The 27,160-nt window shown below is 58.5% G+C and overlaps 1 protein-coding gene across 1 annotated transcript in view; it reads right to left on the bottom strand.

The window, feature by feature from the left end:
• The window catches only part of NTNG2 (netrin G2), a 70,721-nt gene that overhangs the window by 7,752 nt on the left and 35,809 nt on the right, over positions 1-27,160 (bottom strand). The window contains exons 4-7 of the mRNA XM_040632103.1: positions 11,825-11,997; positions 8,826-8,852; positions 2,794-2,889; positions 1,086-1,253 (exon numbers count right to left, since the gene is read on the bottom strand). Of these exons, the coding sequence (XP_040488037.1) occupies positions 1,086-1,253; positions 2,794-2,889; positions 8,826-8,852; positions 11,825-11,997 (464 nt within the window). The remainder of the gene's footprint in view (positions 1-1,085; positions 1,254-2,793; positions 2,890-8,825; positions 8,853-11,824; positions 11,998-27,160) is intronic.

The raw sequence follows: 27,160 nt of genomic DNA, 5'->3' as shown, positions 1-27,160 counted from the left end.
GGGGGGGATAGTCCGCATCTGCATCTCCTCTCCAGGGCGAGTGGAGGAGCAGCCCCGGAGGCCTCCGGATTCTCCCCAACCCTCTCCCAGTTGGTTTCCTGGGGCCTCTGCTCTGTGCGAGGGGGCAAGTGTCCCCACTCTGGGAGTCCTTGAAGCCCAGAGCTGGGCCCCGGTGAGAAGGCAGAAAGAGGCAAGGAAAGGAGGGTATTGGGAGGGGGGAATGCCTCTCTCCTCGGATCCAGAGTCCCCACCCTGTCCCTGCAGCTGGCCGGTATGACTTCGGCAGCACAATTCTGTTTGAATCACTTTAGAGTTGATGGAATTATCTGAAGGCTGATGCCATAATTCAGACTGACAGCTCCAGCCTTGCGGGCAGCCCCTCCTCTGTGAAGTCAGAGCTGACCTGGTGGGTGGAGGATGGGCAGTGGGGTGCCAAGGGGGCTGGGCACCCTAGGTCTGAGAATTAGCTTCCACTGAAGACAGAGGCTGGGATGGTGGGCTGCCCTTCCAGGCTGGTGGGTGTCGGCCAAGGCCATGGGTTTGGCCTTTTGGGATGGCCTGCCCCAGCCCTGGTCCAGGGCCCCCACGGATTGCTTCTCTACCCCAAAGCCAGTCCTGCCGCAGAGTTTGAAGAGAGCAGACCGAGTGCCCACTGGGTCTTACAAGCTGGGCCTCTGCTTACAAAGCATTAGAAGAACTTCATTAGAAGAAACGCTTCAGTCACAAAAAAGGAGTTGAAAACCTTTGATCTAATCCACTTCCCCATTTTACAAGCGGGGAAACTGAGGCACACAGCAAGCTCTAGAACCAGTCTTTGACGCTAACTAGTAGTTCTGAATTTCCAATGCCTGTGGGGATGACCGAAGGGGGAGGTTATTAATAGAGCAGATTCCAGAAGCTTCTGTCCTTAGGCCCAGCTGAAATGGGCCCCGGAAATGAAATTCTCCCCGGGGTTCCCCAGGGCCTGCTGAGGCCAGGGTCTCCGGACCGCGCCCCACGCCACTCAGCCCCCGCGCCACTCAGCCCCCGCGCCCCCTCCCCGCCCCCGCCCTCCCCCGTGCCCACGCCCCGCCCCCGCGGCTCACCGATGCACACGTTCTCGTCGTCCAGCTCGGCGGAGCCGTTGCGGTAGTAGCCCAGACGGCAGTGCTGGCAGTGCTGGCCTCGCGTGTTGTGCTTGCAGCTGACGCAGGTCACCACGTTTAGGAAGTCGATGTAGCTGCAGCGGTTGGAGTGGCCGTAGCACTCACAGTCTGGGCCGGCCGAGCGTGAGAAACCCCACGGGTCAGTGAGCCAAAGCAGACTGTGCCTTCCTGCCACCCCCTGCACCGTGTATTGGGGGAAACTGAGGCACGGGGCCAGGACAGACCAGCCCCAGGACATGCAGGGAGGCAGGACCTGGCACGGGAAGGTGCCATGGGCCTCCAACACTTCTGTACCATTTGGGAGGAGGCAGGTGTGCCACCTTCGAGCGGGAAGGAGGACCCGTGTAGGCCCAGGTCACAAGTTCCCACCTGGCCCTGGGAGCAGGAACCCAGGGAGGGGCAGTGGACAGCACCTGCCTGGCGGGGTGCCAGGTTGACGTGCTCTCGGAAGGATGCCCGCGTGATGCCGGGGTGATTGGAAATGATTCATGCAGGGAGGATGGGTCATGCGGCCAGTGTGAGCTCAGGAAGGCCAGTGCCTGGGTTCATGACGCTCACCATTGTACCCCAGTGACTCAGTGAAGGATAGATGCATGCATGGATGCTGGGCAAGATGGAATGGGCCAGGAGCTTCCTCCACATGCTGCTTTGGAAGATGGTTGGAAGGAAAACGCCCACCTGCTGGACCTTTTATTATTAGCCTGAGCTGTTCTGCAAATTTGATTGGCACCAGAGGGCCTCCTCTTGCACGACCCTGAGAATGAATGCCGTCTTAGGGTTCGTGCCTGGGGCATCTCGTTTTGCCTCTCGTTGTCTCGGCCTGGCTTCTGACTCTTACTACCCACACACGGCTCCACACCGAGGACAGCGATCTCTGTGCCATTCTGCTGTCTCCTCCAGCACCCCTGCTGGGACTGGCAAGTCCTACGACTGCCAGGGAAGGCATCCTGAAGGTGTTGGGACATCGCTCCTTGCCCCCACGAAGGCAGCCACCTCTTGGTGTCCCTCCTAAGGGGCTCAACATCCCCTTGAACAGGAAGGCCCACGTGGCTGCCCTTGAATGCCAAGGACGCTGGCCACCCTCTTGAAACGCCATCTGTGTATCTCCAGAGGACCCAACCTCCCTTTTGTGATGGGAAAGGAAGGAATTGACGAGGTCTTGGTGGTCAAGGGCATGAGAGCCCTTGGAGACTGTGCCCGAGGAGACAGCGGGGAGACAGAGGAGACAGCGGGCATGTCACACCTTGAGTCTCCTGGACCTGCCCCCTTCACCTGTCCTGTGGGAATGAGAAGGTGAGGCATCCAAGTGTCTCAAGGAGTAGTGCCAGTGACCCCTGTGTTCCAGCTCTTGTTCCAATCGAGACGAGCCCCTGGGCCACACCTCCCAGGGGGGCCAGGACAGGCTATTTCTGGTCGCTGCTCTGCCTGCCCCGGGCCTGCCCACTGTGCTTCTGACTCATACCTGCTCCCAGCTCCCTTGGGGAGGGAGGACTGAGGGAAGAGAGGCTCAGTTTCACCTTGACCCAGCTACTCCGGGAGGGTTTTCTGAGCCAGGCATGGGTCCTCCGTTCTGCATCGCTGTTTTCCAATGGAGGTGAGGGTAGAGGTGCTGGAGGAGGGCTGGTCCAGCCCGGGGCCTTCCTCTTACCTTGGAACTCTTCAATGGGCACCACTTGAGCAGCTTTGGGCTTGAGCTGGAAAGGTTTGGAGGCCAGGGCAGGGGGAGGGGCGGAGGTGCCCACAGCTTGGAGAGATGAGAAATAAGTTCTTTCGTCGTCATGGTCCAGCTGCCCAGGGCGGGCTGCCCGGGCCCAGGGAAGGCCCAATGAAGGCTTCCACTGTGCCCCGGGCGTGCTCTGGGTGGCCTTGTCACCTGCTCAGATTTGAGGGGACACAGCACATCCAGGAGCATTGCAGGAACAGCCCTGTCTTTGGTGCCCCTTTGGAGCCCACTGAACGCTCGGCTGGATTAATTCTCCCAAATTACTTCTCTAACCCCCAGTATCGCCTGACAGCATGCAAGGTGCTTTGCTGAAACAGAGTGATTTTTTTTTTTTTTTTGACTGATTGCAGACATCGCTTTCCTCTCCCCTCCCCTCTCCAAACTCCCGTGAGCATCCAATCCGGAGCATGGGCCTGGCGTCCAAGGCTTTGGCATCTCCCTTTCTGAAGCATCCCCCCTGCTCCAGCCAAAGTGAGTCCCTTACTATTCATAGATTCCCTGCTTGCTGGTGTTGTGAGCCACAAGCCCAGACTGCCCCAGCCTCCACATCAGAACCCACCGGGGCCTGGCCCCATCTTTGTGAGTGAGCATGACACTGTCCGGGCGGCAGAGTTTGCTCGGCGTCCCTCTGGGAGCCTGTGGTGCCCTCGTCAGTCCAGGGCAGGGAAGTGATGGTTCCAGGTGCTCCATCACCAGGGAGGATGCCCTGCTCAGGGGCCTGCAGACCCTCCCTCACAGATTGTGGGTTCAGCTCCAGGACTGCCTGCCAGCAGAGGGCGCTGAGAGCCCTGTTCACCGCTCACGGAGGGGCTGGAGGTGTGGGGCCAGGGTTGTTGTCCAAGCAGGCATTAGGACCTCATGTCCAGGGAACAGGTGAGCTGGAATGGGAACAACCTCCCTTCTTGGAGAGTTGGACAAGGCCCTGTGTGCTTCCTGCGTCTGTCTGTCTCTGGCTACCAACGAACCTACGTGTGTCTCCTCCCACTGGCGTGGGAGACTGAGGCTAGGTATCAGTACCTTCTATGATGTCCCCTGCCCTGCTCACTGCCACCCCACCACCAAGCCTCTGCCCTAGCTGGTGCTACCACCTGGAATGCGCGATCTTCTTTCATCTGCCCATAGCCAGCCCCTCTGTCTGGGTCTGACTGCCACTCGGCTCCTGCAGGGGCCCTGACTTTCTCTCTGAGCTCCATCTCTGCCCCCGGCGTCTGTGGCTGACAGTGGCAGGACAGGGTTCCTGCTATCAGGGCAGAGCTCCACTCGGCTCCAAAGCCCTTGGGGGGTGGTGGTGACGGATTAATAGGGGTTGGGTCTGGCGGTATCACACTGGGCATCTCTAAGAAGGTGAGAGTTGGGGCGGGGGCAAATAGAGCGCCAAGGCCCCCGCCTCTGTTCCCACAGGCCCCCTCCCACCCCAATCCCACCACATACACCTGCTACTCCACTAAAGAGGGAGGGGCCTACCGTCTAAGGAGCTTTCAGTGGGGGGTTGTCTAATGCCCGTGCAGGCCCTGCCCCCCATACCTTCTGCACTGGAGGGCGCCTGGGGCCAGGGGGAGCTCTCCCCAAGGGGGGCAGCCGTAGATGGCCTGATCCACTCTTGGGGGAAAGAAGAGAAGAAACTCAGTTATGTGACGGGGTGGGGCTGGGGCATCCTGGAGACACACTGAGGCATCACACACCCTTAGCAGCAGCACTGTTAGAAGCGGCTCTGTCTACACTGGCCAAATAGAACTGGGTCCAAATCTACCAGAAAGGCAGCATCTACTCTACTATAGGCTGTGGAGGGCACACGTGGACTTGAAGCCAGATAAGGGGAGCGGGGAGAGCCCGAGAATCTGCGTGCTTTAGGCTGTCATTTCCTCAGTGGGACACCTGATTTGTACGACTTTCCTGTGTGGTCCCCGTTCCTACTGAGGGTAGACTTGGATCTGATCCTGTGTCTGGGCCCAGACCTCTCTGTGCTGAAGTCCCTGGCTAATGGCTGAAAAGGGGCACATGTGTCATCAAAGTGTCCAGAAGTGTCCTCGAAGGCTTCCTGTCCAACACCGATGTGGGGACCGGAGCCCCTCCACCATCTGACCTATCTTCCCAACCCATGGTTAGGACTACTTTCACCAGGGACCCCAAAGTGAGTCACCCCCCAGTACCATTAGAGCCTATCTCCAAGACTACTGGGACACAAAGCAGGGGAAGCAGTCTGGGCTGGCGAAGGAAGGCATTGCTCTGCACGCTGAATTTCAAAGGACAAACCCAGAGGGACAGGGGAGAAATCGGATTCTTTCCGCTTCTTAAAGGGATTACGCACAATGCCAGTTGGTGGGGAGAAAAAGAAAATGTACCAGCTAAAAAGTGCAGGAGACTTTCCAGCTGGGAGCTGGGGGCCTTTGGACATCAAAGTGACATTAATATGGTGCTCAATGAGGAGAAGAGGCTGCAGGACCCAAACCGGCAAGGGCTTAATTAAAGCCGCAGTAAAACCCGCCCCGAAGGCTTTTTGCTTTGGAGCTTTTCTCCCACCACCCTCTGCGGTTGAGGATTAGGGGTCTTGATCAGCTTTTCCTGCACGGCAGCCCCTGCCCTCCAGACAGCTTGACATTGGCAGGAGGGGGTAACATCTGGGCCAGACGTTCACAGACCCAGCTGGACTCTGGCCAAAGAGCTGAAACACCTGTTGGGAGGCACGTGGGGGGAGACTTAGGACCTTTCTGGGGGCTGGGATCTGGGGGTAAGAAAGCCCCCTGGCTGGGCTCTCTGGGGCACACTCAGGTGTGCAGGAAGAACATTCTTGCAATGGCCTGTGTCGTGTGCCAAGGCCAGATGGAGGCCCCGTCTGTTCCTTTGGAATCGGGGAGCTGGTCTTAAAGACAGCACCAGCTCACGGCCTTGAGGCTGCAGGGGGGGGGGGCAGCACTGGGGGGCTGAGCCCGGAAGCTAGCCTCTGGAGTCAGGGAGCCCCGAGTTCGAATGCTGCCCGTGCGCCTTTGTAATCCTATGACCTTGCTCAGCTGCCTCTTTTCTTTTTCAACAGCTTTATTGACACGTAATTTACATACCATGAAACCCAGCTGTTCCTTCCTAAGTCGTAACACCCTCACCTGTGGGGCCGGGAACTAACGGCCCTAACCCTCAGAGCTGGGAGCCCAGGGGAAGTCCACACTCTGCCGGCTGGAGTGACTGTCATTCTTACCGGGGGTCCAGGTACATGGGGCCCAGGGCATGGGCTTCCGTTGCTAAGAGGAGCGACGGCCCCCGAGCCATGGGCTGCTCGGGTTGCTGGCTGTCGTGCTGGAACCACCTTCTCCCCTGGGCGCCCTGCCGCCTGCCACTGGGCTTAGCACGCACAGCCGACCACGACCCACGGTGGGCTTGAGGAGCGCCCCTTCTCGCCACTTGGGTCCTGGAGACCCTCGCAATTCAAGCCCCCCTCGCCTTGACTGCCCCAGCCTTGGACTGTCTGCTTACCTCCCAGCTGTGCGGTTTGCTTGCCCCACAGCCCTCGCACTAAATCAGAAGTGGCTCGGAAAACGGATTCAGGGTTCCTCAGTGTGTGTGTGTGTGTGTGTGTGTGTGTGTGTGACAGAGCATCTGGCCTCCCACCCAGACAGGCTGCTGTTTGCGCGCAGACACGGCCCCCACCACAGCGAGTTTTGCTCCCGTCTGCCCATCATAGGCTTAGCTCAGGCCAAAGCTCGGGTGGCCGAGCCAGCTTATGCCCTGGAATTCCCAGCGTGGACCTATCCTTCACCCCAAAGAGGATCCCTGGGCCAGCAGGCTCCCCTGAAATCCCTGAGTCTCCTGACTAGCCCCTGCCTCCTGCAAATGCCTCGTGGAGAAGGGAGGAGGGCAGAAATAAAAGGAACTGGGGTGGGTCACCCTCCGGGTCCCCTGGAGGAGTTAAGCAAGATGGCCCAGGAACAAGGGGGCTTTTCCACGGCATTCACCCAGGCGTGGAAAGGGCTGAGCCCCACTCCAGGCCAAGGCGGGAAGAGGCTGAATGTGGATCCCTTCCCCAGCTGAAGGAGGGGTTTCTGCCCACTGGAGACGCGGTCTACCCCTCCCCAGGTCCGTGTGCAAAGAGAGGAAGGGTCGTGGCTCTGCCCAAGGAGCGAGGAGCCCCTGCCATCTCCCCTCTGCTGGGGCACACTGCTGAGGCACCCCTTGCCAGCTGGGACCAGGAGGAATTCCCCTGGACACATCCTTCTGGCACCCTCTGGGAAGGATGAGTCCTTTCAGACTCCGGCATTTGCAGTGGGCAGGGACAGATGAGCCCAGAGGGCCACCCAGCACCCCAGGCCTCGACTACACACCAGTCCAACTGTGGAGGGGACTTAGAGCCAGAGAGCAGGTGTTTCCAAGCCTGTCTGTCACTGCAGACCCCTAAGAGTGGCTGCTCTGGCTGATGTGGGGCAGGATAGGATGCTGGCCCTGGCTTGGCCCTGCCCCCCGCACTCAGCCCAGAAAAGCTCAGCAGTCCCCATTCTAAGCACCCCTGCCCAGAGGCGCCCTTCTGCCTTGCTGATCAGAGGAGCTCACCTTCTTGGCTAACTCTGTGCTGTCCGCTCCCAGGGGTCGGCCGCTGAGGAGCTAGAGGCAGGGAGGGGTGGGGATGGCGGGCCAGCTCCATGGAGCACTGAGGCAGGAGCTCCCCTGGGAGACAGGCTTTGGGTGAACTTCCTGTGGCCTCAATGCCTCTGGGCACCTCCCCTTCCTTGGTCCCCCTGCCCTCTCAGCCACGCTGGTCTTGGAACCCTCCTGAGCAGTGCTTCGGGAGGCAGGAGGAAGGAGCATCGAGGGGCTTGAAGTGAGCCCCAGATCCCCCGGCTTGGGCCCAGGCACAGGTGGGCCCAGGCGTCCTAGAGGCCCCTCAGCCCCGCGCTCTCGGGCTCTGCAGTCTACCGTTCTCTACTCTAGGAGCCAAGCCCCAGGGCCGACACATCACACGCAGAGGAGGGGGCGTGGTGGGAAGTGGGGAAGAGCAGGGCAGCTGGGCTGTCCCTGGGAACCCACCTGCGGGCTGTGGGGTGCTGGGGGCCATGGGGGCCCGCCCAGTGGAAGTAGAGGGGGTGGGAGTGCTGGGGTCCCCTCTCACGGCCTCAGTGGCCACAGGGGCTTTGGGGACGGGGTCTTTCCGGGGCCTGGCGACGCCTGGCAAGAGATGAGAAAGGCAAGAGGGTGGGGAGTTGGCAGGTGTGGGGGCGACGCAGGGAAGCCACTTCTGGCCTGAGTGGGCCAGCATCCCCTCCAGGGTCCAGCTTCCCCTGGCCCCAGCTCTACCCCCCCCCACTGGGGTCCCAGCAGGAAGCAGCCCCCGGAGGGCTGTGGCTCCCCCTCGAGCATTTCTGAAACGTGAGGGGGGCCACTGGCTGGCGCTTTGACCCTGGCAAGTCCTCTCCTGATGACTCTAAAAGCTGACAGCTGAACCCACCTTGGGGGAGGGTGCTGGGGGGAAAGGAGGTGCGGAAAGTACTCCACTTAGCAGGAGCCTGGCGCTGTGAGCACTGGAGAGCCAGCAGGGTGCAGAGGACTGGCCAGCCTGCAGGTGCCCACACCCAACCTCCCTCCCGCGGCCTGCCTGCTCTGAGCTGGCCTGCAGGCAGCAGGAGCCTGGCGTACCTGCCCCAGGCTCACGGGCACACAGGTGCAGGCTGCCCCCAGCCTGGCAAACCCCACAGTAAGGCTGGGGAGGACTTCTGCCCCTGGCTAGGAAGAAGGGACCCCCGTTCTTGCCCAGAAGGAGAGGGAGTCATGGGAAGTTTAGGGTGGCAGGGCCCTTTCCAAAGCAGCACGGACCAGGAAGCTCGAGGGGAGAAATGTGGGAGGCGCTGGCTGTGGGCCACAGCCCAGGGGACAGGAGGGAGCGGGCAGAGGTGACGAAGTGAATGGGGTGCAGTTGGAGTCGTGCACTGGGGGCCCCGGTGGCCTTCCCCAGGGTGGTGGACCCGGAGCGTACTTACTGCCAACAGCGGAGCCTGCAGCAGCACCTGGGGGAGAGAAGGAGGGTCACAGGGCCTCCCCGCAGAGAGGGGGCAGTGACAGGGCTGGGGAGGTGACAGGGCTGGGGGAGGGAGACCTGGAGGCCACGTGCCGGGCTGGCCCCATTTATGCCATTTCATTCTCACGGCCTCCCTCAGAGGAAGGGGCCACCTTAGCCCATTTTGTGGATGGAGAAACTGAGTCTCAGAGCTGTGACTGACTCTGGGGGACCTGCTGGAAAATGTCAAACACTCCACTGGGGCTTCACATGCACCCTCGTCTTTGAGGTTAGACTCTCAGGCCCCCCACACACCGGACAAGGAGGTGGGGGGCCTATCTTCAGGGGGCACTGGGATGCCGGAGGACGTCATGGGCACGGCGACAGGGGCAGACAGGTTTCCTGGAGGCCACTGAAGAGAAACCACAGTGTGTGCTCCCATCTGGGGAGATGCGGAGACGGCCGAGTGACTCACTGAACAGAGTCACCGCGGCTGCAGTGTGTGGAGCTCTCGCTGGACGCCAGGCACGTGCTAAGCGTGGCCCCCATGTGGCCCGTTTAGTCCTTGTGAAACCCTACAGGGGTTCATCAGGGCCCTGATTCTACAGATCGAGGACACAGGGCTCCGGGTAAAATGACCTGCCCAAGGCTGCACAGCTGCGAGTGGCCTTGTGTGTGTGTGTGTGTGTGTCTGTGCCCCGGGGGCCGAAGCAGGCCTAAGGTCAGGGGTTGACCAGGGAGTCTCGGGAGACCACGGTGAGAATCCTCAGTCCCAGAAAGAAGGAGCTGATGCCAGGCACGCCCCCCAGGTGTGCCTGAAGTAGAACTGAGGGTGAGGACGCCCCTCGGTGCCCTGGGAGGCCCTCCGGGGGTGGGGTGTGGACAGCAGGCTACACGGCGCACAGACGCCCCCGAGTGAGCCCAGGGGACGCCAGGGATGCCCAGGAGGACAATCCCACAGGGCCTTGTGTGGGGAAGCGTGGGCTGGACTGGGTTAGGATTTGATTCTGAGGGTCCCGGGCAGGGGCACCCTGGTAAGAGCAGCCCTTTGCCTGCAGTAGGGAGGATGGGCTGGCGGGGCCTCGACGGGAGGGCCGCTCTTGCAGCAGTGAGGGAGGGGATGGGAGATCGAGTGGGGGCAGTGGAGAGGACGGGCTAGCATCATGGGGGACCCCCATACTTGCAGCTTGGCCCCCTGGGTGTTGGGAGGTAGGGACATGGTGGGGGGTGTTTCTGTCTGTGTCTGGGGGCTGTTCTCTCCTGTTGTCCTAGGGAAGGTGTGGGCGTCCCAGGTGAGAAAGCGTTAGGCTGATGACACTGAGCACCTCCAGCCTCAGCTCTGCTCCCAGGGATTCCAGGAGAAACCCCTCCTTTGGCGGGGGGAAGCTTCGGAGAAGCAGAGACCAGCTCCAGGAGCTCCCGCAGATGAAGGGGCTTCGCCTGCCCCTGCAGGACGGAGGGGAGAGGTTCAAGAGGCAAAGCCCCCGGCGGGCTGGACAGACGGTGGGCACTGCGGTGTGTGGCCTGCAGGTTGGAGCAGGTCTGTGAATCTGCCAGTGTCAGGGGACTTGGGCAGATCCTTCCAGGAGCTGGGGTGGAGAGCGGGGAGGAGGAGGCCAGCAGGACAGAAGGGAGGCCGACTGCCAGTCAGAGAGGGAGGTGACAGCCACTAAGGAAAGGACTCAAGGGGTGGCTCCAACAAAGAGATGGGTCGGGCACCTGGCGAGGAGGGAGCCGGGAGGGGCGGCTGTTAGCGCCCAGAGCTCTGGGTGCCTTTGAAGGCCCAGAGTGCCGTGAGCGCCTGGCAAGTCACCCCTTCAAAGGGCTGTTGCCCGGCACAGGCATGACATGGCTGTCATGGCCTCGCCGTGAGGCTTTCAGCTTTGATCAGCCTAAAGTCACATAAATCTTTCATGTCGGTAGAGGGAGGGCGCCAGTGGAAGGGCTCCCACAACGGTGCCCAGGCGGGTGGGTTGTCCCGGGGCAGGGGGCCGTCACCCGGCTCTGGCTTTGGAACCGGGCCCAGTGCTGGCGGTAGCTCGCTGCTGGACGAGGGCTGCTGGGCCTCGGTTTGCTCGTCTGGAGAGTGGGGGGATACTGATTCCACCCGCGGGGCAGCTGTGAGGGCTAAGGGAGAAGCTGTGTGTGGAGTGCCTGGTGTAGCCTCTGTCGGAGAGCTGACAGGTGTCAGACGTCAGTGACATCGCTAAGGGGATGGTCAGGGACAGTCCACCCTGGGGGCCAGGCCCAGCCCCTCCCACAGCAGCTCGGGGGCTCCCTGGGACTTGTGACTTCATGAAAACATCCATGGACTATGCTGGGGGCCCCTGATGAGTGGGGACCCCCCCAGAGGGTGTTGACAATGCAGGCACGTGTGGGCACACCGCGAGGAGCATTCCCCTGGCACGGGAAGGCTGAGCGGGAGGAGGGGACGATGCAGAGAAAGGAGGCTGCGAGGCTGGCAGGGATCTCCAGCCAGGCCTGAAAGCACCCCTCTGTAAAATGGGATCAGAGACCCACTTGCAGGGCCGACTCTGAGGGTCAAGGGGGGGGCAGTGCCTGTGTGGCAGGCTGTCAATGCCCTGTGAATGCTGGTTACGGTGCTGCTAACCCCAGTCTGGAGTCGGGGTCTCTGCGGCCCCCCTCCCGACACCCTGTGGTGTCTTCTCTCCAGCCCGCGGCGTCAAGCAGCGGAAGGACAGCGGGAGAGATGCCGAGCAGCTCCTCTCGGGTTTCCCTGGGCGCCCGGGGCCGGGAAGGGCTTAGGTGTTGCAGGAGGCAGGTGTGCCGTGTAACAGGGGGTGTGAGTGTGCACACGCACGCACGCTTGTACTTGTGCACACGTTTGCACGCACGTCTGTGCGTGTGCGTGCTAGCATGTGTGCGTGCAGGTAGTGCACGCGCGTGTGACCCACAGCTCCCACGGTGGAGAGCAGGGGAGACCGCAGCCTCGCCGGCCAGGGCCGGGTGGGGGGTACGTACACGCGTTGGGAGAGCCGTGGGGCAGCGGCAGGTAGGAGCCAGCGCGCCAGGACCGGGTGCGGAAGTTCCTCTTGCACTTGCCGCAGTCGGGGCCCGTGGTGTTGTGCTCACACTCACACTGCAGGCTGCCCTCCCGCACCGAGCACAGGTTAGCGTGCAGGTTGCACTTGCACCTGGGGGGGGGGGCACAGAGGGCCAGAGATGGCAGTGAATGGTAGGCAGGTGGACGCGGGAGGGTGACCCCGGAGGCCTCCCGTCCAGCCTGCTAGGACTCTCCCCCGGGACGAAACCTCCCCGCTTGCCCTGCTCTTCAGAAAGCATCATTTCAACGCTTTCCCAGGATAAAGCTGCCCCTGGAGCCCCTGCTGCTGGTCTACTCCCCTGTCTGATGGTGTGTGCCGCGACCTTGACCCAGACGCCTCGTCCTATTCACCTTTGCTCTCGACCAAGGCAGGCTGACAGGCAGCAAGAGCTGCTCACTGGCCGTCCCGGTGTAGCCCCGGCCCCGGCCCAGGGCCGCAGCTCAGCTCTCAGCCTCGGCCCACGCCCACACCCTTGAGGGCAGATGGAGAGAACCCCGACTCCCAAACCCCTGTCAGTTCATCCACACATATATTATTCATTCATTCATTCAAATATTTATAGGCAACTCATTATCCTGAAATCCGGTAAATAAAGGGAGAGAATCAAGCATGTCCTGTCTGTCCTGTGTAAACTGTACCTCCAGGTAACCAACTGTGGATGAGGGGATGTTTCTTTTTATAGAAGCATCCCAGCTAATAACCGAAGAAGCAAGGTAGGATTAGAAGGTCGCCATGTAGCAGCCCCCCCTTCGCAAACGGCTCTAGGCTCCGAGCGGCAGCAGCCTGCCATCTCACAGAGACCGCCGACCAGACAGTGCTTCCCAATGCAAGGACACATGGCACCCCAACCTGGTCTTACCAAGACACACACTGAACTGGAATCTGATCGAGACTCTGCATCCATCTATAAAATCCCAGGAAACACGGAGGGCAGAGACGTAACAACAGCAATGGGACGCAGTCAGGCCAGTCCAGACAGAGGGGACTGCAGGAGCGATGAGCCAGCTTCCCTCCCAGATGAAGGGCAGGGGGGAAAAAACTGATGGGGGGGGGCAGATCAAGAGAAGCCTCAAAGGCATCAACCAATTGCAGGGCGAGGACCTCATCTGGATCTTGTTCAAAACTCAGATAAACAAATATTCATGAAACAACTGGAAATCGGAAGACTGACTGTCCTTGATGACCTTAAATTACTGTTGATTAGGTGCGGGGATGGTGGTCTGGTTACATTTTTAAAAGTCCTTCTCTTTTCAAGATACACACTGAAGTATTTACAGATGAAATGAACTGGGGTCTGGGATTTGCTTCAGAATAACACGGAAAGGAAGCAGGTGGCCAGAGATGGGGCTGAAACCAGAGAGACCACGAGCTGTTAACTGCCCAAGCCAGGGGCAGGTATATGGCAGTCCTCTGCGTGCATGCTGGAAATTCTCCATAATAGAAAGAAAGCAAGAGTGCTCTAGGTTCTGATACGGAAGATTTCCAAGGTATATTGTCAACATTTGTAAAAAGCAACTTGCAGAATAACGTGTTTAGTAGAACCCTGTTTTTATTAAAATACGCAGAAACTATAGAGAGAGGGTACCTGTTATGTGCCAGGCTGTGGGCTGCGGAACAGATCGTGGGTTGGTCAACAAAGCAGGTGGGGTCCCTGCCCTGGTGGGGTATACAGTCTAGTAGGGCAATGATTAAAACCAGTGACTGGGTTGAATCTGTGGAGCACGGGGGCATCTTAGGCAGTGAAGACATCCAGTGTGACACGGTCATGGTGGAGGCAGGACACTGTGCATTGGTGCAAACCCGCAGAGCTGACAACACTGAGAGGGACCCCTGATGTAACCTACAGGCTCTGGTTCATGGTAACGCATCCCTGCTCAACACCTGTAACAAATGGACCACACTAGTGCCGACGGTAATGATGGGGGCTGCGTACAGGGGACGGGGGTATCGGGGACTCTCCACCACGGGCTCGAGTTTCTCTAAGCCTAAAACTGCTCCAAAACACAGCGTCTATTAATCTGACAATAGTCATCGTGAGACTCTTTAATTAATTAATTGTTACAGGTGCCTAAGCATCATACAGAGGAAAGGGTATTGTGGGGGGTCCTAACTTAGACTTGGGGGAACAGGATAGGCTTCCAGGAAGAACAGTTTTAAACTGGCCTGAAGGAGAATCAGGAGTTTGCCAGACAAGGAGGAGAGAACCTTCTGGAAAGAGGCAAGAACAGGAGGAAAGACCCGAGGGCTGAGAAGGCAGGTGGGAGGAGGCCAGCTCAGGACTCAGAGGCCACTGGGAGGTTGGAGGCAGTCTGCCCTGGTTCATCGTCTACATCCCTGTGGCAGCTCCATGCAGAGTGGCCTGTCTGGGCGGCCAGAGCCAGGGTGCGGAGGTCAGGGAGAAAGCTGGGCATCGGGTGGCAGAGAACAGAGGCTGGGCTCGGGTGGAGGCACGGAGGCCCCCCCAGTGAGGCCAGTCTGTGGTACTCAGTTACGGTATCCCTGAGCAGACTAATACATGCGTCTTCTGGTTACATTTCAAATACATATATCCACACCCAAATCACCAAGAGAAAATGTATCTGGGTAGTAGCGTGGTTGTCCTAGGTCGGGAGGGGATGGGCTGATACATAGCTTTTATTTTCTTCTTTGTCACACGGCACGTCTCCTACATTCTCTATCGTGAACAGGTATTATGTTTATAAGCAGATGATAAATGTTATTTTAAACTGGGTGGTCAGGCCAGGGTGGGGAGGGCGGCTGGCCGCTGAGCTCACACATGCCTTTCCTCTGGTGGTGGGGGGAGAAGTGGGTCCCTCAGGTCTCGGGGGGCTGGGTGGGAAACCCTGCTCCAAGTCACACACCACCTGTTGTTCCTGACTCAGTTCTCGGGTCCAGGGATGCCTCCCAAATTCTCTGGAAGGGAATTCTGACGCAGACAAAGGCCCTGTCCATGGTGTCAGCAGGTGCTGAAGTCTGTACTCTTCTCACTCCAGCCGCCCCCCAGCCCTGGCCCTGACCCTGTCGAGAATCTACTGCACTGCAGAGCTGGGCTCCATGGCGCATGAAGAAGCCTGTTCATTCTTTTCCGGAGTTCCAATCCACGGCCACATAGGCACTGTGGGCCTACCGTGTGCTCGGCTCTCAGAAAGGCACAGGGGAATGGGTAGGCACCTGTTGGTGACACTTCTTCACTGGGAAACAAGACCCTAGAGCTAGTCCTTGGCAAAGAGAGGTCCTGTGCTTAACCTTACTGGGTCAGCACATATGGTGTGTCCCTAATGTCCTCACGTCCCCCTCCCTGATCCCCACACCCACAGTGCCCGTTAGCGGATCAAGGCTCTGACAAGTCCTGCAGGAAAGAAACCTGTCTGACTTTGTCTAACAGAAGTTTGTTTGCAAAATGAATTTGACCTCAGATTTTTTTTTTTCTCCCTTCTGAATTCCTATTTACCATCCCACTGAGCTAGCTGGAGAGGAACACCCCAGCTATGTGGAACCAGGAATGTACTCCATGCCTCTGGCCTGAGGACGGGATATTTTTAGATATCAGCTACATAAAGAAAAGATTGCCATCTCAACTTTGGGTGATAACACTGACCTTGGCTTGTTAAAAATGCATAAAGCCCGGCTGAATCTGAGAAGCAGATTGTAATGATGGTAGCAGGGAGTCCGGGGTGTCAGGGCTGGCCAGGCCCGTGGGGTCCAGGCTGGGGAGAAGCCAAGGCCGTGCAGCTAGTGACTCTAGACTCAAATCCTGACCCCGGCTCTGCCCCAGTCCCATGCTGGCCAGGCCCCCCCACAGGCCTCCTCTCCCAGAGGGCGTCTTGGCTTCCCCACCCTTCCCGGCTGAGCCCTGGAATGAGCTCGGTGCCTCCCCCACCAAGGAGAGAAGTTCCCTGTTGGGCATGGCTGCCAGGAGAAGCCCACATAGTGGGGGGAAGCCTCACCAGGGCTGGCACAGAAACGGAACCCCGTCAGTGGGGCTGCTTCTTCGACTTCCTGTCTCTGCAGGAAGGTCTGGCCGACGCTGCCTCTGTGTGTACGCAGGTGTGTGCGCACACGAGCAAGGGGCTTGGCCTTTCTGGCTCTCTCCTTGTGTCGCTCTCTCTCTGTCTCTCCAGGTCTCTCTGTCTCTCCCTCCCCATCTCTGTCCAGCACGTGCTCTGAGCTTGCTTTCCTCTGGACCACTGCATAGGCCGTTCCCTCTACCTGGAGCACGCTGCCAGGCCCAGCCCCCGTCTCCCAAAGCTAACCCCTGGGGCAAGTGTCAGGTTCAAGGCCAAATATCACTTCTGCAGGGGGACTTTTCACAATCCCTGCTCCGTCAGCCCCTGTTACACGGTCCCTCACCCCAGTAAGCGTCAGCTTCAGCACCGTCTCCCACGGTGGAGCACACGACGTGGCTGGGGAGACGCACGTATGAACTATAGAACATCCCGGGGGTAGTATTTACTGTGAACACGGTATTTTTTTTTAAGTGACAGACTCATCAGACCTGGGATCTTAAAAGTATAATCGCCTATAGTGGGGGAGGCAATAAAGTACATTCACTTAAAGCAGCTATTAAGCAAGTAAGTAAATAATATGCGAAATCCACATGCACGAGAATGAAGTCACTCCATAAACAGAAATTAACCCAAAATCGATCGAAGACTATACGTAAGAGCTAAAACTAGAAAAACAGAAACACACGGGCAAATCTCTGGGACTTTGGGTAAAGCAGTGGTTTCTTATCCAAGACCCCCAAAGCACAGACGACAGAAGAAAAAAATGTATACGTGGGATTTTATCAAAATTAAAAACTTGTGTGTGTCAGAGGCCACAATCAAGAAAGTGAAAAGATAATTCATAGAAGGGGAGAAAAAATTTGCGACTTATATCTAGACTACATTATGAACTCCTGCACCTCGATAATAAAAACATAACCCAATTTCTCAAATGGTGAAAGGATCTGCATAGACCTTTTCCCCAAGAAAGACACACACAGCCAACAGGACCGTGACAAGACGCTCAGTATCATTAACCATCAGCCAAATCCAGATCACTGCGAGGTCCCCCTCCACGTGCATCTTAGGGTGCCTATCACGCACACAGATGACAACAGGCGTTGGCAAGGACGTGGGGAAACCGAAACCCTCATACGCTGCTGGTGGGAAGGTAGGACACTGCGGTTGCTTTGGGAAGCAGTCTGGTTCCTCGCAGGACCACACACAGGTACCCAGCAACACCACGTGACCCAGCGGCTCCCCCCGCAGGGGTAGGTGTATGTCCAGGAGAAACGAGCGCACGCCCACGCGAAAACGTGGCACGGTTGTCCGTAGCAGCACCACTCACAGTAGCCAAAAAGCAGAAACAACCCAAGTGTCCATCAATAGAAAAACGAAATACATACAATGGAATATTATTGGGCCATCAAGGGAATGGAGTCCTGACACCGGCTGCAGCATGGGTGAACCTGGAGATCGTGAGGCTAAGCAAAAATTAAGCCAGACACAAAAGGGCAAATACGTGTGATTCCATTTATACGAAATGTCCAGATTAGGCAAATCCACAGAGACAGAGAGTAGATTAGTGGTTGCCAGGGGCTGGGGGAGGGGGGCAGGGATTCGTTTTAAGGTGATGAAAATGGTCGCAAGCTTGACTGCGGGGTGGGTACATGCATCTGTGCGCAGATTAGAGCCATCGAGCTGCACGCTTTACATGGGTGTGTTGCGTGGTATGTAAATTATATCTCAGTAAGCTGTTGGATGAATGAATGAATGAATGAATGAATGAATGAATAATAATAACTGGGATATGGGAAAATCGTGAAGGGGTTACCTAAGTGACCAAAGCCCAGGAAACAGGGCTTTATTAAGGTCGCTGGCTGAGTATGGCTGACACGTGGCATCATTCTGAGAGCGCCACATGACAGAGTGCACGGGCCTTTCCCAGCAATCCCAGGAATGACATACCGTTATTATGTCCATTGAGCAGATGGGGAAACTGAGGCCCAGGACAGGGAAGTGCACTGCCCGAGGTTCCCCGGCCAGGAGAGGGCAGAAGCCAGAACTGGAGTCAAGGCAGCCCCATGCCAGAGCTTGCACTCAATGCCCGGACTCCCTGGTGGCCAGTGGGGGTGGGGGCACCACGGAGCCCTGGAGTCCCAGTTTTGTCACCTGCTTACCCCAAGGCTGTCATGAGGGTTGGTGGCATTGGTCACCTGTGAATGAGGGAATGAATGAATGGACGGAAGTAATGCACCTGCCGAAACCAAAGCCCCCGCACACAGCAGTGACCATCCAGGGTCTGCGCCCTTCCTCCTGCTTTTCCTGGTCATTGCAAGATGGTAGCCCTGGCCCCTCGTCACACTAGCCTGGGATGTTTGGCCACTTACCATGTGACCTTAGGAAGGTTGTGGAACTTCCCACGGCTCCGTTTCTAGTCTGCAAAATAGAGATGGCAGTGGCCCCTGCCCCCCAGGGTTGTTGTAAGACGCAGCTGAGATGTGGTCTATGAAGGACCTGCTCAGTGCGCAGAAGTGCTTCACAAATGTTAGCGTCTGATTGGGTTTCCCATTGCTTAAACTTATGAGCTCCTGGAGACAGGGATCTTGAAAGCTTTCCCTGAATGAAGGCGCCAACTCTTCACAAGAGCCTTGCGGAAGGTGTATTACTATCAACTCTATTTTGTACGTAAGGAATTGAGGCACAGAGAAGGGAAATGAGTTGCCCAAGGCCACACAGCTGGTGAGCCCCGCCTTAGGAAGGGCTGCAAGCAGGCAGGGGCAGTGGCCTGGAGAGGGTCCGAGCTGTCAGACATGGGCCCAGAGGAGTGCAAACTACCCTCAGTCCCCCAGACACGGGCATGTCCTTTCCCACCCTCCCTCAGGCTGCTTGCAGTCCTTCTGGGATTTCTCTTCGCTATTCCAGAAGGCCCTTGGGAGATGAAATAAATAAAAAAATAAGGAAGCGTATATCAATAATTTATTGAGCGCTCATATGTGGACAGGCTCTGTGCAACATGCATTGTTAACCGAATCCTGGTGAAAACCCAGAAGGCACACTCCCCCCACTTCGCAGGTGAGGACACTAGATTCTGGGAGGTCCTGGTAGTAACTCACTCCAGGTCTCTGGGTGGGACAGGCAGGATTGGAACTCGGGGCTGTCAGGGACTGGAGATGGACCTCACAGCCCCTTTCCCACCTCGAGGCTCTTGGAGCTCGCCTCCTCCTGATCGCACAGAGATGACCAAGGCCAGGGGAGGGGACACAAGGCTGCGCCCCACCCACAGCCTCCCTAATTCTGAGGCTTGGCCTTGGTCCAGGAAACAGGCAGCCACAGAAGAAAGAAGCCCTTTCCCACCTTCCCTCCCGGCATGAGCTTCTGCCTGTGTGCAGGCCTGGGTGCGTGGTTGCCCCTCCGGCCCGAATGTTTCTCCGGAGACATGGGATCAATTTTCCCAAGGAATTGCTTTCTGAATTTGACCTTTGAGAACCATCAATCTCACCAGAAAACCATCACCTGAGCCACCTGACCCCACCACACAGCACCTTCCAGCTCATCCATCAGGAAGCATTATTTAATAATGAACAGAGGGACAGTGTGAGGCCGGCCAGGCCCCAGGGGACTGCCACCGGCTAGCGGACGCTCCAGCCCACCGGGCCCTGCTGCCCCTCCCCACCCTGGCCCCATCTGGGAGCCCCAGGCTTTAGGTCTATTGACAGAGCAGGAGTGGCTCCATGAGAGACAGAGAGAGGGTGAGAGGAGAGAGAGAATGGGAAGACGGAAGGAGAGAGAAAGAGAGAGAGAGAAGAAGAAAAAGAGAGGGAGAGAGAGGGGGACAAAGAGGGACAGAGAGGGAGAGGGAGGGACAGAGAGGGAGCGGTGCTGAGTCAGCAACCAGACTCTCGCCCAGGCCCGGCTCCTAATTTGCTGGGTGACCTTGAGCAAGTCACTTCTCCGGGACTCAGAACTTGGCCACTTGGAAGGGTAGAATTACATCTGAGATTTTCAATTTTGCTATTTCATTGCTCGTAAGTGCCCGACACACTGCCGGGCCCACGGAGGGCTCCCGGGATCCGTGGAATGAATGAGCGATCTCACCGCAGCCTCTGGCTCAGAGCGGCTGCTGCGTTAACAGTCAGGCCGTGTCCGGGCTGGAGCCGCGTCTGGCGGCAGGTGACCAGCCCCAGGGTGTCAGTCTCCCCTCCGACGGGGCTGTTGGGAGGGAGGGGCACTGTTACTGGGGAGCACGACACGGGGTCTGGCATAGAGCAAGCACCGCACAGATTGCTAGTGGCTGATAGGTCACCGAGGTGGGAGTGTGGGTGACCCTTATGTGGCAGCCCCCAGGTGCCCAGCCCAAGACAGGCCCCCTCATCTGTCCTGTCAGCGTCCTACCCCAGAGCCTGTCAGTGGCCAGCAGCTCCCAGATCAGCTTGCCTGTTTTCCAGGCCCTGGGGCTCCCCACCGGGGGACAAACACACTGTCATCTCAGAGCCACTTTCCTGAGGAGACAGATCTGGCAAATAAAAATATAGGGTGCCCGGTTAACTTTGAATTTCAGGTAAACAATGAATAGGTTTTTAGTATAAGTATATCCCATGGCATATTTGAGACATACTTATACTAAAAAAAACAATGTTTGTTGTTTATCTGAAATTCAAATTTAACGGGGCATTTCCCCTGGCAGCCTCACCTGCCATCTCTGCTCATGTACACAGCTGAGTCATGGCCTTCCAGCCCAACTCCTGACCCCTCCTGTGGCCTGGCATGGGCTGTACCCACTCGCCCACTGGAAGCTGGCCCCGTTGCCCGCCCTCCAGACAGAGGGCCTCAGCCCCCTTCTCAAATCAATGAGTCCCTAACGAGCCCCGGGGATGACAACAGTCTGCAGGTGGGGCCAGGCCTCACCTCCGGGGGAGGGCCATCCCAGACAACCCCAGTTCTCGGGGACTGCGCTCTGCTCCTGCCAAGAGGAGACTGGCACGCCGACATCACCCCCTCCTGTCCACCTGCGGGGCCTGGCTGGGGCCTCGGCAGCCGCACAATCGTGGGGACCGCAGGGCCACCGGCCCCGGCGAGGCCAGAGCGTGCCCTGCCCCGCAGGGAAGGCGGGCGGTGCCCGGGAGCTGCTGGCGGGAGCGCCATCTGGCCATGGGCCTGGCACCAGCGCTCCACGAAAATCGTGAGCGGGCCCTTCCCTCCTCGGGGCGAGAGCAGCGGGTGTTTGGAGTGCCTCCCGGATGGGAGGGCGGGAGAAATGTAGGTCAACGCCTGGCAGCCGGAAAGAGTGATGTCATCGCTCCTGGGCAGGGGTGGGGGTGCAACGAGAGACAGAGAGAGAGAGAGAGAGGCAGGTGCTGGAGCCCGGCAGGGAGGAGGGACCCAGGGCTGGCTCCCCTCCAAGGTCAAACCCACCAGGATTTCAGGGACCCCTCAGACATGGGGCACATGGGGGGCTCAGGGGAGAGCCCAGAGCCCTGGTGGTTCTTGGTAACGGGTCCCCTCTGCCTGGTGTCCCCCCAGCTGGCCGCTGGTCCGTGTGTTATTACACGCAGGGCGAACGGAGAGTGGACTTGCGTGTTCTCGACACCCTGAAGGCTGGAGCTGTTAGGGACAAGCGACTATTTTTAAGCAGCCGTGGTGTCTGCCCATTTCTCTGCCAATAGAGCCTGTACCTTTGGGTAAAAACAGTTCTGTTTTCTGGGAGACGTGTCAATGGGCTGCTGGGTTTAGAGGGAAGCTCAGCCCCACCTGTGCGGGCCCGGACGTGTTGGCACAAGCTCTGCAGGACGAGGGAGAAGGTGACCGCCCCAAGGGCACTTCCCTCGTGGAGGAGCTCATGCTTAGGGCTGGGGTCTGCACTCCAGGGAGGAAGGATATGGCCTTGAGAGGGGCCTGGGGCTCCCTGGAGGGGTGGGGGGCTTCCCCTCCCAGCCAGCAGGTGCCATGGAAATTGTTGGGTGTCAGGGTTCGTGCTGGGTTCGTGCTGGGTTCGTGCTGGCCAAAGGTCATCCTTTGAAGAGTTCTTTCTCTCCCCACAGGGAACACCATGGCCTGGGGGCCTTAGGCCTTTTTGGGGGAGGATGAAGGGAGAGACCTTGGCTGGGGCACAGCATTACGGAGGGATGGGCAGCCACTGCAGAAGCAAGCAATGGTCAGGAGGAAAGCTTCGAGACGCAGCTGGACCAGGAGGTGACAAGGGACCAGAAGGACGCAGCAGGGATGGTGGGAAGGGGACCCAGTAAAAGGCTGGACTTCTCCAGGGAATTAGTGGAAGGAGGCAGGGCTGGGTACAGAAGGGAGGGAAGAGGGCTCCCAGGTGCCCAAGACCACAGAAGGCGGGACCCCGAGGGCAGAGCAGCAGGAGGGGTCTGGCTTTCTCAGGGTAATGTGGATAAATGCTGGCTGCCACTCCTCCTGGAACTCGGTCAGGCCGGCAATTGAGTTCATTGGCCAAATCAAATTTGGGCTTCTGTGCGAAGTCCTTTTATATTAAGTGCTTTAACGTACATCACCTCCTCCAGACTATTGATAAATCCTATTACCCATTATACAGCCAGAGGCAGCCTCCCACCACCGGGAGAGGCTGGTGGAAGGGAGCCGGTGGGTCTGTGGGTCGAGTGTGTGGCTTGGGGACGGCCAGTGGCTATGGCCAGGGAGGGCCTGGAAAGGCCACCCCACACCACCCCAGCCTGGCCAGGCCATTGACTAAAGCCAGATCCATGTCTTCCCCCCTGTGAGGGGCCCCGGCGCCCTGATGGGAGGGCCAGGCCCGGGTGATCGGCGTTGCTGGGTGCGATGGTAGAAGGGTGAGCAACAACAGGGTGGGTGTTGGCAAGCCCAGCTGGCTTTGCCTCCCTGCCTCCAAGCTGCTAACACACCACGCCCTTCCTGCTCTGCAAGGAGCTACTGATGGTAAGCTCGTTCGCTCATGGATGAATGAGTGAAAGAGTTCAATAAATACACAGCATGCCCACCTGGTTCCCGGTCCCGGCCTCACTGGGCGAACAAGCCAGACCCGACTCAGCTCCGTGCCGGGGGCGGGGCTGGGTCAGGGGGTCAGATGTGTCCACGCGTGGCCGCCGTAGCTGTGGCAGAGCACTGGGACTGCCACACTTCTTGAAAGCCAGAGCAGGGCATGGAGGGGGTGGCTGCCCAGGTCTCCAGCCTTTGGGAGCCCCAGAGAGGGGCCGTCTGAGCCAAGGCCGAGGGAGGAGGAACCGGCCAGACAGGAGGGCAGGGAGGGCTGGGTTGTGCTCCGGGCAGAAGGAACAGCCCAGAGGGAAGTCAGAGGGACCCGGCATCCGGGCACCAGGTCTGCGAGGACTCAGAGCCCAGGCTGCCGAAGGAGGGGAGGCAAAGCCTGGGCCGTGTGAGCAGAGCTGCAGAGTGTGGACTTGATTCTAGGGTTGGTGGGAAGCCACGGAGGGGAGGGACATGCCGGGATTTGTGTTTGGGGCAAAAGCCTCTGTACAGAAGGGGCAAGACGAAAGAGAGAAGCCAGTCGTCTCCCCAGATGAAATCCTGGCTCTGGCGCTGCCGCTCTCAGGGGGCAGGGGGGTGACGGGAGTCCATGTAATGCACTTGCTCAGGCTGGGAGTGGGTGGGAGGGCTGGGTGGGAGTCCGGAGGGAGGGCACGGCCCCGCAGAGTGGAAAGAGGCCTCCAGGATCCCAAGCTCAGAATGGGCAACTCCGAATGGGGAGAAGCCCCGAGACCCCCCAAGTCCTGGACAGCCAAGCTAAGGCCCCTCGTGGACCCCAGGCTCCCGCTGAGGCCTCGGGGCACCCTACGGCCCAGAGTCTTGAGTCTGTGAGCAGCGTGCACACCATGATTCAGTGATTGATGTGTTCGGTGACAGGTGCTTGTAGAAGTGGATTTCTGCCTGCGGGGGACGGGGGGCGGGTGCACAGCCAAGTGCGTGGGGGTGGGGGCGGGGGTACAGGAAGCGAGCTGCGGTGCATCGAACCCATGCTTGAGAGGGGGCGACATGCCAGCGAGCCTTCAGAATGACCCCCCGCCCCTCCCCGCTCCCTCTGCTGAGGAGGCCCAGGCCCGAGAATAGACTCAAATCGTTCTGTCCCCCCCTCCGACTCTCATTGCCCCTGCACAGTCCTGTCTGCATGGCCCTGTCTGTCCCTCTCACTGCCCACGCCTCTAGGTCCTGCGGGTCACAAAGCTGGGGGACAGGGCGCAGAGCCTGCGGGGGTCTGGGGTTCGTCTGAGGAGTGCCGCCAGGCTGTGGGGACCACACTCCTCGCTGTGCCACTGGCAGGAACATTGTCTTCCCAAGTCACTTGGGCTATGGGGCACATCCTTTCCTTCCCGCCAGCTGACTAATGAGGAGGGTGGGGACCACACTGGAGGGGAGATGAGACCCAGAGCTTCCTCTTGGCTGGAGAGGGCCCCCCTAGTGCGGTTTGCGTTCAGGTGAGTGAAAACCGACTCCTTCCAAATAACAAGGGCGCCCATTTCTTGCTCACCTGCTGCACGTGGGGCCTTGAGCTAACCTGCAGGTGCTCAGGTGGGGAAACGGGGGAGACTTGCCTTGGGCCAGAAGTCGTAGCAAAGGAAAGAGTGGGATGCAAATGTAGGCTTCCCTCTGACACCTGGAGCCCTGTCACCTCAGAGAGACCTCCTGGAGCCTGGGGGGGGGGCAGGGGGATGGCCGTCCTTCTTTGCCAGAGTGTTAGAAGCCGGGATTCTGACCCAAATATTGCATCTGTCAGCGTGCGTGTGCCTTTCCCCCTCGTGTGCTGCAAGGTCACCCTCTGTCCCTTCACCCCTTCTCCCGCCTGGAGGCCCCCTCCAGCCCTTTCCTGTACCCCGTCTGCTCTCCCCACACTGTTCTGGGTGATTCCAGCAGAGTGCCAATGCGCCGTGGAGCTGCCCCCATTTGTAGAAAGAACTCTCCCCCCCCACTTCTCCCCACAGGCTCCCTTTCAGGATCGCACTTCTTAAAGGCCTTAACAACACCCCATTTTTACCCCTCGTTTATCTTCTTTCACTTTGTGGCATTCACCCCCGACTCCACCACATCTGCTCTCAAGGGGGGGTCGCCTTTGACCTCCCTGTTGCCAAATCCACAGACCTGCCTTGCCCTCCTCCGTCTGGACCCCCCAGCAGCATCGGACACCCTCACTCGCTTGGCTTTGGGCGCGGTCCTTCTGGACTCTCCCCCTCTGGGCTGCTCGTGCTCTGTGTCCAGCCTTCACTACCCAACCTCTCTGGGCTCCATCCAGGCCTGAGGCTCTCCCCACCTCCCCATTCTCTCGGGTTCTCAATAGAGTCAGGATGTCTCTAAGCCCCAGAGGCCCCAGGGCCCAGTCTGGCCTGCACTCCAGACACGGAGGCCTCCAGGGGGCCCACAGCCACAGGTCCAGAGCGGAGCGCCCTCTTCCCCGGGTGCAGCCACTCTAGAAAACTGCGCAGCGGTTTCTTATAAAAGGCACCATACACTTATCACGGGACATGGCGATCCCACGCCTGGGCATTTACTCAAGGGAACTGAAAACTACGTTCTCCCCAAAACCTTTGCGTGAGTGTTCATGGCAGCTTTACTCACGATTGCCCTAAACTGGAAGCAGTTAATATACCGCACAATGGCTGAATGGCCACAGGAACGGAGGTATAGCCAGCACACAGTGGGACATCACCTGGCAAACAGTAGGACATCACCCAGCACGCAGGGGGATGCCACCCGGCACACAGTGGGACGTCACCTGGCACACAGTAAGCACCCCACACACAGTAGGACACCACCCAGCACATAGTGGGACATCACCCAGCAACAAGAAAGCCCGTTGCTCAAAGGCACTGTGCTGAGAGAAAGAAGCCACCCACATGCCCCACGACAGCACCTATAGGACATTTTCAGAAAGACAACTGTACGGACGGAGCCCGCATCTGTAGTTGCTGGGGTTGGGGGGCTACAACTGGGCAGCCAGAGGGAGTTTCATGGGAACACGGAAGTGTCCTGTGTCTTGATGGTGGTGGCAGTCACGTGAATCTGTACGTGTGTTAAAACTCATAGAACTGTGCCCCAGAAGGTATGATTTTTACTGTATGACAAAATAAAAAATAAAACATAAAAATGTAAAAACAACTTCCTCCGGAAACTTCTTCCCTCCCAGCTGTCCACATGTGACCAGGTAAAATCTCCATCTACTCAGGGGCTCACGCCAGCACCCTGGGAGTCCCCTGGATGCCTCCTGCTCCCCGTCCCTGCCAGCCACACAGCTAGCTACTTCTGCCAAAGGCCCCCCATCCCCAGGCGGCTCCCGGCTCCCTCCTCCACCATCGGAACCAGCACCCGCCACCATCAGTCTTGGAAGAAACTGCCTAGTTTCTCTGCCACTCCTTGGTCCCCTCCCAACCCAAATGTCGAAGCGTCAGAAATCAGAGCATGTCACTTCCCAGCATCCTGCAAGAGCTTTCGCTGAACTCAGAATAAAACCAACTCCCTCCCACGGCCGCGGGGCTGGCGGGATCTGGCCATGTCCCCTCTGATCTTGTCTTAGGGCATCACACACTCGAGCCACGTCACGTGAAGTTCTCAGAAGGCACCATGTGTGTTCTCCTGCTGGCAGTGTCCCTCTCACCCTTCATGAGGCTCTATCTCCTGCTCTTCGAAATTATATGGAAGTAGGGTCTTTGCAGATGTGAGTAAGATATAAGATAAGAGGAGTGATAGGGAGTAGGGTGACTCCAGCGTGACTGCCGTCCTTCCAAGAAGAGCTGCGGTGAGCACACCAGACCGGGACAGGCAGCAGGGAGGAGACAGAGGCTGGGAGCAGAGGGACGCAGAGACAGCCAACCGGGCCAGAGGTCACTGGCTGCGCCCGAAGCCGGGAGGGAGGCATGGACCCGATTCTTCTCTACACGTTTCAGAGCGTGCGTGGCCCTGCCCACCCCTTGATTTCAGACTTCACTCCGCCAGAGCTGTAAGATGATACGTTTCAGGTTTTTTAAGCCCACCTGGGTTGTGGTACTTGGTTCCGGCAGCCTTAGGACACGAATAAAAGTGTGCATTAAAGTATCTGTGGAATGAATTAATACCATAGTGAGAAAACTCTCAGGAACTCCTTCTCCTCCAGCAAGAGAAAGGGGGCAAGGTTCTCCTGGCGCTGTCGGGAAGACACTGCTGCTGGGGATTCCATCCCCAACCCTCCCGCAGGTCTCCCCACGTCTTCTGTGACCGGTCCAAACCAGGACCCCTTCCTGCCCCCTCACGCTGACGGGGGGAGGGGAGCACACCTGTTCGGGGAG

This window comes from Ursus maritimus, unplaced genomic scaffold, assembly GCF_017311325.1.
Source record: "Ursus maritimus isolate PB19 unplaced genomic scaffold, ASM1731132v1 scaffold_17, whole genome shotgun sequence".
Taxonomy (NCBI): domain Eukaryota; kingdom Metazoa; phylum Chordata; class Mammalia; order Carnivora; family Ursidae; genus Ursus; species Ursus maritimus.
Note: the sequence above shows the minus strand (reverse complement) of the source record. Positions and strands in the feature narration are given on the sequence as shown.